Source organism: Austrofundulus limnaeus, unplaced genomic scaffold, assembly GCF_001266775.1.
Source record: "Austrofundulus limnaeus strain Quisiro unplaced genomic scaffold, Austrofundulus_limnaeus-1.0 Scaffold17, whole genome shotgun sequence".
Taxonomy (NCBI): Eukaryota; Metazoa; Chordata; class Actinopteri; order Cyprinodontiformes; family Rivulidae; genus Austrofundulus; species Austrofundulus limnaeus.
In genome coordinates, this window is record NW_013952419.1 from 239,030 (window position 1) to 250,661 (window position 11,632).

The 11,632-nt window shown below is 39.5% G+C and overlaps 1 protein-coding gene across 1 annotated transcript in view; it reads right to left on the minus strand.

The window, feature by feature from the left end:
* Positions 1 to 7,870, minus strand: part of LOC106514051 (serine/threonine-protein phosphatase 2B catalytic subunit alpha isoform) — a gene marked incomplete at its 5' end in the record, with an annotated part of 20,115 nt that extends 12,245 nt beyond the window's left edge. The window contains 5 exon segments of the mRNA XM_014003138.1: positions 2,474 to 2,613; positions 2,694 to 2,839; positions 3,201 to 3,312; positions 3,408 to 3,532; positions 7,670 to 7,870. Of these exon segments, the coding sequence (XP_013858592.1) occupies positions 2,474 to 2,613; positions 2,694 to 2,839; positions 3,201 to 3,312; positions 3,408 to 3,532; positions 7,670 to 7,870 (724 nt within the window).
* Between the last annotated feature and the right edge of the window lie 3,762 nt (positions 7,871 to 11,632).

Below are 11,632 nucleotides of genomic sequence, written 5' to 3' on the forward strand. Positions count from 1 at the left end.
ATATATATATATGTAATTTGCTTGAAAAATGACAGCAATGAAATTAAGATATTTGTAGAGTTCATGCCAGTTGTTCGAGCAGAAAATAATGTATTGAAATTGTATGCATGAATGACCATTTGATTCAGTTTCAGCCCAGACATTTACTGATTGTTTTGATCTCATTTAGACATCTTTTTATCCTTTAAATGCTCACTGCTTCCTGAGACCTGTGTTGTAACAGCTCAACTCCTAAACCGAGGATTTGCTGTAAAAACAAAACAAGAAAAAAAAAAAACCTCACCTACCAGAAGGGGTTTACATTTTGTTTAAGTTCAAATGAGCAGCCTGAAGCTAACACAGTTAGCATCAATGAGCTGAGCAGTGATACGCAGCGGGATCAGCCACAGTCAATGGGTTTTTCTGTGAAGCTGTTTTCCAGATGGAGCAGGATTTGACTGCAGATGTGTTAACTGTTGAAAAAGCTGTTTCATGTTTTTGCCTCATGTAGCTGCCCTGAAGTTAAAGTAAAGCAAACCCATGTTATTTATTTATTTATTTATTTATTTATTTATTTTTTGCAATACACTGCTTTTGGTGCTTTCCCTCAGGCAAAAATGCTGTCTAACTCCCACTTTCATGTTAGTTTCCTAATAAATTAACTTTTACATGATTGTATTAGGTGGTTAAAGCTGTCTGCTCTCAGTGAAAACAGGTTCGCCTCCCAGCCTGGGGTCCTTCTTAGTGGAGTTTTCATGTTCTCTTGGTGCATGTGTGGGTTTTCTCCGAGTTGCTCTGGTTTCCTCCCACAGACCAGAAAAAATGCCTGTTAGGTTAATTGGTAACTTAAATTCTGTGACCAGTGAACACAGACCAAGTCGACAGGCTAAAATGTTTTTATCTGCCAATGTGGTTGGATCTGAAACACCATTAAAGCAAATTGAATCCAATTTAAAGCAAATATTTTATACTTCCGCTAGGACTCGCAAACACACGAAACAATTACGTTGGTGTACTGAGGTGACTCCCAGCTGCAGCTGTCCTGCACACACAGTCCAGAAAATCCTTTCCTCCTCTGCAGAAGAACACAGCAAGTCCTCCTGACTTCGTTCTGATTCGAGCAGAAGTGCAGCACCCACGCAGGGGTCTGTCCTGTTCTGAATCTTCATTAAGAAAACTCTCACTATAACTGCCACCTAATCTCTTCTCCTCACCACCACCTACTTCCACAGCTCTCATCCATCCCACAACAATATCAGGACAGGGCTGCCTTCTCATTTGTCTTGCTGTAGCATAGCTGTAAGGCTGCTATTCGTAAGCTCTGAGGACAAGCTTGCCTGTTTGTCCTTTTTTTAAACATTTAGCTCTTTTTAGCTTCACTCAGACTCAAGTGTCTATCCACTGATCATCTAAAATTATAGCGTCTATTTTTAATATCAAGGGTTTGCACAGCCTTGCAAAACAGTGTAAGTCTCCTAATAGATGAAAGATTTAATTATCACTGCTAACGTAAAGCAACCCCCGTCTGCCAAGTCTTCATAACCAGGATCAATCTCAGCAAACATGCTCTTTTCTATAGTTTTAGCATCATTCGAAGTGTACTGGGTGAGGGTTTGTTAGAGTGAGCCACTGCCCTAAAGTGCAACTGAAGATGTGCAATGAGCCACATGGGAGTAATGAGCTAATTTAATCAGTGCGCTACATTTGTTTTATATCAAAATGCAGGAAAAACAAAGTTTTGGATTAGAAATGCATGGCATCATTTTTTTAAAACAACTGTTATCAAAAGGAATAGCTCAGGTTGTTCAAAGAGGGGTTTTGTGGAAAGGTTAGGAGCAACTAATATGGTGTAGATAGCTGTGTTAATGGCATTAATGGCAGATAATGGAGTATAATTATGACTGGACTAATAAGCTAGCGGCTATAGAGCCTTTTTCAAATGACTCCATTCTCGAAAACGTCAAAGTGGTTCATGCAAATGGTATTTTATAAACTTTTACACTGCTGTCAGTTTCATCTTACGCTGTAGAAATTTGTTTATTTTTTTTGGCGCAGATGACAGCAGTAGGTAGCTGTAGCACTTCCTGCAGGAATGTCTCATATGTCGTGCAAATCTGATGCAGTCACTTCTTTATAATCTTTGCTCAACCCAGACTGAAGGCCTCTGCATGCGCCATCTTCAACCTGCTTCGTGTCTTCCGCCCCTTCTTGTCTCAACCCACTGGAGAACCTTTCACCCCACCACCACCACCCCCCCTCCCACACACACACACACACACATGACATTATCGTATGATTTATCAGATGTACTTGACTGTGTTTGTTAATGGCGAAAGTGCTTGGATGCTGCATTTTTACCGAGAAAAGGGTTAAGAAATTTATAGCTAATAACTTTACCACAAAACTGCATTTCAAAATGTGTAAACTATCCCTTTAAGTATAATGCAAACAGGCAAGTCGAACACGCTGCGTTCGAAAACAAAGCCCGGCTCACCTGTAAAAGTAGGAGCAGCCTCGCACCGTGTTGTGGCTGAAATATTCCTGGGTCTTCTCATTGCCAAAGTCCTCCAGAGGATCCGACCACAGCAGGTCACACATGGGTCCGAACGCCGGCGGCTCCTTGAACCGGTCCAGCTGAACTCCGGAGAAGCAGAGCGTCAACGTGGAAACGGTGCACGGAGGAAATGCAGCAGCTAAAAGCGGGACGCCGTTACCTTTTTAATGTCATCTAAGGTGTGTATTTCAGGCGAGAGCCCGCCGTGGACACACAGGAACTGCTGGTTCATGAGTGCAGCCAGGGGAAGGCAGTCAAATGCATCCATACATGAGTCATACACCTGTTCTGAGTACTTGATTTTACCTGTCGAGGCAAGGAAGAATAGCTCTTATGTGTGCAAAAAAAAGAATTCAGCCTGCCTATTTCAAGTCACAGTTCAGGTACAACAACAAAACATCACAAATAACTGCAAAATAATGTTTAGAAGATAAATATGTAAAATAGGTCACGTTTGCGTATTTTTTTATGGAAATGCCTCGCTGTCAACTCTGCATTTTTAGTTATCTGCAGACAGATCCAGCTTTTTTCTACTACCACACATGTTCAACTTGACAAGCAAAGAGCAGACATTATATCTCCTGCAGAAGGGCATGACTCTACCAAGACAGGAAGAAAAGAATAGTGTATATATAAGGGAAGAAAATCAATCCGCTGTAGTACTCACATTCTTGTTTGAAGGTGAAATATTCTGTCAAATGTCTACATTCATGATTTCCACGAAGTAAAAATAGTGTCTTTGGATAGAGGATTTTCAGCGACCAAAGGTATAAAACACACTGTCAGAACACACACAGGGTTATTTACTTTAGGTGAATACTGATGGATGTTTTCATTAGTTTCCTTCTTTACATGCTTAAATTGATGATCTCACCTCGATACTGAAGTAGCCGCGGTCAACGTAGTCCCCAAGAAACAGGTACCGTGTTGTGGCCGGCGATCCTCCCACTTCAAACAGCTTCATTAGGTCAAAGAACTGCCCATGGATGTCTCCACAGACTGAAAAACAACCAGAGGACAATGCATTTAAAGATTTTACTAACAACTCTTTAAATATCTTTGTGCGAGTATTTCTGTGTGAACCTCGGTCTTTTGATGAAAGCACAGCATTATAACTTTAATCGTGCTTATTTTCTATTCGGTGGAACATTTTACAGCCTTAATGTTTCATGTTGACGTCATGAACCATGTTGTAGTTTTCTGAGCACACGGCATTGTGGGTAGAGGTCAGAGGTTGCTCAGTACAAACAAACCCACCCTTTTTAGATTTGACAAATGCGACCGTGTTTTTTCCATTTATCTGATGTGTTTTTGTCCATTTTGGCAGAGAAAACAATGAATGAGGTGAAATGTTGGAGTGTCGATACACCGTGTGACTTTTCACGAGCAAGGGGTCAGGGTGGTAAAGTAACTAAGTACAAATACTTTGTTACTGTACTGAAGTAGAATTTTTGGCTATCTGTACTTTACTTGAGTAATTATTTTTCAGCATACATTTTACTTTTACTCATTACATTTTTACAAAATTATCTGTACTTTCTACTCACTACATTTTTAGAAAAAGGTAAGAAGTAGAAAGTCGTTACTCCTATTTTATTCCGAGTTGTTATTACTTAAAAATACTATCCTGATAAAGTGTCTCCTGGATAGAGTGAATTTAATTGTGGTTGGATGAGAAGTATAAATATATACCATTCTGACACCATATTATCTTGTACACAACCCATCACAGCTGCACGCCGTTAGAAAAAATATTTTTTGGAGAAGTCACCTCCCAATAAATATCATTTTGGAAAATCTAATTGCTCACTTTTACTCAGTACTTTTACTTTTAATACTTAAGTAGATTTTGTGTCAGAAATTTACTTTGATACTTTACAAAAAATATCAGATACTTTAAGCCTTTTACTCAAGTAATATTTTTAGAGAAGACTTTAACTTTTACCAAATTATTTTTATGATAAGATACTTGTACTTTTACTCAAGTATCACTTTGAGGTACTTTATACAACACTGCAAGGGGTTGATAACAGAAAGTGCAATCTTAAGTTTTTATTTGTGAAGATAAATCATAATTACCTCTCATTGTCTTTCAGTTTATTTTGAGTTTTTTTCTTATCTGCTCTGTCTCTCATAGATGAACTGAGCCATGAGATATTCTGAATGTTTGATTATTTTAGCTCTTACCAATACCTACTTTACTAAATGATCCAGCGGTTAATTGGGACTTCTGCCCAACATAACAATATATACTCTCAACCATGGCAAGAAAAACACGATTAAAAAAAGTTCAAAAAACAGATTCATAGCTCAAAGATATTTTAGAGAATAATCCAAAGGATAGAATAATTAAAGGAAATTTTTAACACAAAACACTTTAGAGCAAATGCATCGCGTCTGTATAACGGCATAAATTTACCGGTTCAATTTGTTCAATTCCAATGACGTTAGCAACTTCAGCGTTTAGACCACATGACCTGTGGCTCGGCCGCTTTGAGCGTTCGTGTCTACAAGATGGTCTATTTTAAAAACAATGACAATTCAGTAACTTTAATTTAGATGTGCAAAATCTGTTTGTAAAAGCAGGAACTCCACTATTATTGTTTATTGTAATGAACTGAGTCAGCAGGGCTAACCACTGCTCCACTGTGCAGCCCACGTATGGATATATTTACAAGTTTTTTTTATCCAGTGTTCTTGTTCTTGTTCTTGTTCTCGGTTATTCTGTCAAATAAGATTTGAAACGTGTTTGAAGTAAAAAGGCAATAAATCGTGTTGACTACTTTTAAAAACCCTTTTTGAGTGTTGAAGTAGTGATCTGAACTATTTTTAAAGTATTTTGTCATAACCTTAAAGGAATATTGTGTATGTACATCTCAATAATCTTGTTTATCCATCGTCTGCATGCATTTTAAGCGTGACTTAAAATGTGCCAGGTTTCTTCTCGATATTTCAGTGTCACAGACTGCCAACAAAAACAAAAAAGAAAAAAAAACAACCAACATCTTCGCCAGGTAGATCAGAAAATACAGTGTGACTCTGGCAAGATGGCTGAGCATTGTGGCTGCGTTTGTAAACATTGACACAAGGACCAATTATTCTGTTGGCACTGGCATGCTCATTAACTGGAACAGTTTTTATTTATTTATTTATTTATTTATTTTTGCATGTGGAACCCTCTGCTTTACAATAAACTGAAAAAAGTCACATATGAGCAAAACTGCAAAACAAATATCAGAAGCACTGTGAGTAGCTGCATTTCTGATATATAGTAGTAAAGGGATATTTCTATTATCTTTAGCTGAAAGCCCTCCCTCTTCTGCTGCTGAGAAATGAGAAGATCTCGCCTCGAAGGGGTGGAAGAAACTCAAGCCCCCGGGGAGATTTATACCTTTTTTTTATGGAGAACACCACAGCTCTAGAGTGCAAACCTACATCTCATTTCCTCGCTGCCTTCAATTTTTTATTATCACCTCGCTCGTTCTCGTTCTCTCCTGCTCATCCTCCATCTCAGCTCGCTTTTCCGTCTACCCTATCAGCTCCACAGTGGCCTTCGCCCACTCGAAGCTTAGAGCAATGTGTGTGGGAGACTGCTTGTGTGACTAAAGCAATCAAACGCACACATGCGCACACAGATGCAGGAGCCGCACACAAACACCCGTGTAATACATGCATGCAGGCTGCATTGAGATTCATACAGCTCGTCAGCATGTAAAATAAATGTACAGATGCCCATATATAACAATAAGTTCATCCCACCATGAGCTGAAGGCATTAGGCCTTTATTTAAATGAGAAGACTGAGACCTCAACTGAAGTTAAAGGGAAAGTTCAGATATTTTAAGGGGGGTTTTGTTGAAAAGCTATAGTCTTAGATAGAAGGACCTCAGAGCAGATCAACAAGCTAATGGCTAGTCTGTATAAAGACAAGCTTTGAATTGCATTCAGCTTTGCAGTACGTGTTGTTACAGAAAAAAAACTGCATGATTTTCATGCTGAATGGGCCACAGGCTCCATCAGTGTAACCACCAATTTACAAAGCGTCCGCTCCAGTCTCCGCAGTAAATATGCACACATCAATGAGAGCATTTACACTGCATTCACAGGGCAATGGCGTGCAGACGACCATCCGACAAAAATGGATTCAATCCTTTATTTTTTTCAGACAGAGGAGCAAATGTGGAGTCTATCTACAAAAACCACACTGCACCACCAGGAAAATAATTGAGCGCAACATCCATATTTTCAAAATAATTCACGAAAGGCACACTACATTTGTTGAAGTCCTGTATATGGATAAATATATTGGTATATTCATATGCTTTTCTCCTGACCTGGTGGTCTTTCTTTCTTACATCCAGAACACACACATCTATGGAGCGGCACGTGTAAAATAAAATGTTAAAAAAGTCACTAACATATGTAAGAGTGTAAAAAATTTCCACTAAACCTTTATTGTGATTTAGCTCACTGTTCTTACACTTTCATTTTTACTAAATGTTGAATATAAACATTAAATAATGTGTGTAAATATTTAATCCTGAATCTAAATGCAAAAGTTCAATCTTAAATGTTGTGGTTAAATGTTGTTTATATTTAAGTATTTCTGAACGGAATGCAACCTTTGCTGTTGATGCTCGGCTCTTGTTAAGACATCATCATCGTGAGACAATAGCAACCTCTAACGCTGCTAACGCTGCTAACGTTGCTAACGCTGCTAATGTTGCTAAGACTGCTAACTTGCAGTTGCGGTCAGAGCTGCACATCAAAATGCTGGACCAGTTACCATCCATATTGTTTTCAGTGAACACATTTTGAATTTCGATTTGAAATACCAGGTTCGGCAGCATTAGTAGCGGTTACCATTGATGTTTCGCTCAGGATGATGACATCATTCTGATTAGCTAATGCTAACTGCTGCTGAAAATAGTTAAAATCTAGGCGCATATACAAAACTTATATTATATCTCAGTGTGCATTGTAAGATAGTGGAGACTGTAATACCCTAATTGTGGTTTCAGTGATGCTTTTCCTGCTTTGACAGATCAAATTTTTAACTGTGAAAATGCTCCACATAATCAAACACAAGGTTAAATATTGACTTTCCACATTAGGTTCAGTTTTAAGTGGCAGATACCTGTGACTGGGGCCTCGATGTCGAGGATAGTTTTCTCCTGGCGGAGGATGGCAGCTCCCTCGTTGATGATTCGAAGCGCCACGGCTTCCTCTACGCGCCCCTCCTTGGTCAGGTGGGCCTTCAGGAGGTCCACGCGGGGTTTGCCTTCGCAGTCGAACACTTCCTTCATGGTAAGGCGGTGGCTCAAAGGGAAGGGGACAGCTGAGGGGACAGAGCACATGGCGGGTATGTAAGAATCACACAGAAACAACAGTTCCTGCTAATCCATTTCTCGACACTGGCCTATGAACGACCCATGCATAATGGATAGTATTCATTAACAGGTCTGTCACTTAATAATAATTCTTCCTGCACAGATGTGAAACTCTGTCGTTTTCCAAGAGCCACATGAAACATTTAAATAATCTGTTCTCTCTTACTGGATTGCTGAAGCGTGGCCATTAAAATGCATCAGTCACCTACCCACCAGACAGCCTGTGAAAGTGTGAAATCCAACCACAGATCATTACTTCAGCGATGGCAGCAAAAAAAGAAAAAAAATTATAATCTTGACTTTTATTTTCAAACGCATGGCTGATCTCTGTGTGCTGTGGCTACAAGCTTTGGGCATTGATGGATCGACGTTAATCGAGATCATCTGGCTTAACGTAGAAAACTCTTTCTAAGTGTCCGAGCAGTGAATGATTCATATAAAGGGGGGAGATTATGTCAGATGAAGTTCAGCTGCTGACTCGTCGCCGTATAAAACACAAACGGGCCAAACAGCAGCGCCAAATGAGGAGAAAACACGGAGCGAGTCTCTGAGCCCGGGCCCTAAACTGAACATGATCAAGAAGGTCTTTAATAATGAATGCTAAACTGGAGAAATCTCAAAGCTGCTACTCCTGGGATAATGAGGCAAGCCCCGGCAAGTGCAGCTAATGGCACCAAAAAATGTTCACAGTGTACAGTGTGTATCTGTGATGTGTGCTTTGACACTTAACCAGCAAGAACAAACTCGGCCCCATCAGAAAAGGGACTGCAGGAAGTCCACGATCTGACAATGTAGCCAAAACCGCTCAATTCCCAAGATACTTCAGACTCTGTAACCAACATGTCTTTAGTCCTGCAGTGTTTGTTTTCCTTGAGTTTAGAAATATATGTGATGCATGAATCAGATTAATCCTAATTGTAAAAATAAAGATTATTTATGAAGAGAAATAGTCTGTAAAAAAAGGGAAAACATTTAACTATGATCATAGAATGTCCTCAGAAAATGAATGTAATAAATGTTGGAATCTAATTAAATATTGATGACTTCAAATAGAATCTAGCTTTATTTTTGTGTAACTTTAATGTGAAAACTATATATTTTTAAAGTCATCACTCTTAACTGTTATTAAAGACACATAGCCGCAGCAGCTAGCTGTAGCACTCCCATAACACGAGAAAACAGTTGCCTGTTCTCAAAATACTGTATCTAATGAAAAAGGAAGTCAATAAAAGAAAATTCACTTCTTAACTAGTGATCTTCATCAACATATTTCACAGAAACACACATGTTGACGCAGATGCAGCATGCACACACAGAGTGCTGATATAGATGTGCGGTGCAGAGATGAAAAGCTGAATTCTACTCAGCACTGGAGCACAGCTGAACTATGAAATACTGTATGTTGCTGGGCAACAGCAGCAGCAGCAGCAGCAGCTGATGGTTGGAGTGCAGCCAGCGATGCTCCACAAAACTGCAATTTGCACTAGAGGTTTACACAGATACAGTAATGTGCTGGTCATACAGTAGACAAGGCAAACTGTCAAATCACCTCTCAGCAAGGTTTGCGTTGTGTTTTCAATAAACACGTTTTTCTTGGACAGAAATGTGAAATAAGTGGCGACGTGTTGCTAACACGATATGAATGTTTTGAACGGCTTGAAAAAGTGACCGATGGGAATCGATTTGCAGGCGGTTGTAACTTATATTTTTCTTCATGTTTCCCACAGATAGAAACAAACAAAAAAACCCACATTGTTCTACCCTCATAAGGACTTTGTATCGACTTCCATTCATTTAACGCTCATTTCTGTAGCCGGACCCTAAACCTGACCACCCCAGTACACATCTAAACCTAACCTAAACTCAATTCACACCTGAACCCTGACCCACCAAAGGTATTTTCCCCAGTGGGGACTGGGCTGTTGTTCCCAGGAACAACAGTGGGTCCTCACAGGGCTGTGTGTACTGGGAAAATGGTCAAAAACCATCCCTACCAGGCAGTGATGGGCAGCACTAATCTAAATATTAGCTGCACTAACCCTAAAGCACTAACTCAAATATTTAGGTCCCCTAATTCTAAAGCACTAAAATAATGGAACATTCTTCAGAGTCAACATGACACACTATTTACTGTGTGCAGAATGTTGTCACTTGGTGCCCTTGGTGGGCCAAATGGGAGTCACCCGCAGGCCACATTTGGCCCGGGGGCCTTAAGTTTAATACATGACCTTATAGATAAGTGGCACGCATATGAACAAAATGTGTGACAGCTTTCACCCTCAACTGTGAACAATAATGTTGATCAATAACATTTAAAGACCTCAGTTAGTGCTTCTAAATAAAATAAATTCAGAAAGTGCTAATCCACTAATGAATTTAAAAAAAATAGCAAAAACCCTAAAGCACTAATCAAGAAATTAATCCCCCTGTTAGTGTTTTAGTGCTTTAGGGGAACTGTGCCCACCACTGCAACCAGGAAACAAAAACGTAAATTCCTTTGGTATTCTGTTGTGATGAAAAAAGAAGAGGAAAAGGGGGAGGGGCTTGTGTGCTTTTGACAAACGTGGCCGCAGCAGTATGTGTGTACATAATGACACACAACTAATACTAATATGCGACCAACTATAAAAGAGTAGCAGATCCTCAAGATGTGGCTTCCTTCGAAGAACCATAAATCCATCCATCCATCTTTTTTTACCGCTCTTCCTTTCTGGGTCGCAACCTTACTGGTACCTGTTATTGTGGACAGGTTGCAAGTCCATTACAGAGACACAAAAAGACAAACGAGACGAAGAACCATTCACTCACTCACCTAGGGAGAATTTAGAGTTACAAATTAGTCTAGCATCCACGTTTTGGGTCTGCGGGAGGAAACTGGAGTATCCAGAGAAAAGCCACATGTACACAGAAATATCCTCCACCTAGAAAGGTCTAGGTTGGGGTTTGGTCCAGCAACCATTTTGCCGAGAGGCGACAGCTCAACTGCACCACTGTGCCACCTCAAAGAGTCGTAAACCTCATCTCTAATGAGCGACCATTGTAGTCCACACTCGCTTCACCTGATTGAACTAAGCAGGCTGTGTTTTCCTTTAAGAGGGTTTAATGAAAAAAGCTTTTAACTTTATGTCGCGGGAGTCCTTTTCCACAATTCCACTTATCTAAATTAGCTTAGTAAATTAAAGCTGTTTGAACCTCCTGACTGATTACTGCTCACCAGCAGCGACAAACGGAAACAATGTTTTGAATCATGTGTGCGTCTATTTGTCCGTATCGTTTGCAAAATATCACATGAATAACTTGAAGACCCAAACCAAATGAGCTTAGCAAACATAAAATAGATATTTACCCAGCTAACAAGATAACACAACACCACATCAGATTGCACAAACAATATTTTCAAAGTTTGTCCAATCATTTCTCAATTTAAGGTGAAAAAGGTAAAAAATAATAATTGGCGATACAATATTCCTTTAATATTAAAGCTGCTGTCAAATCCAACTTTAATTCTAATTCCTAACTTGTCCATACAGCGGGTAAAATAAGTACTGAACACGTCACCATTTTTCTCAGTAAATATATTACTAGAGGTGCTAATGACATGAAATTTTCACCAGATGTCGGAAACAACCCAAGTGACCATACATACAAAGAAATCAAACCATAAATGTCCAGAAATGAAGTTATTTGTAATAATGTGGAATGGCACAGGG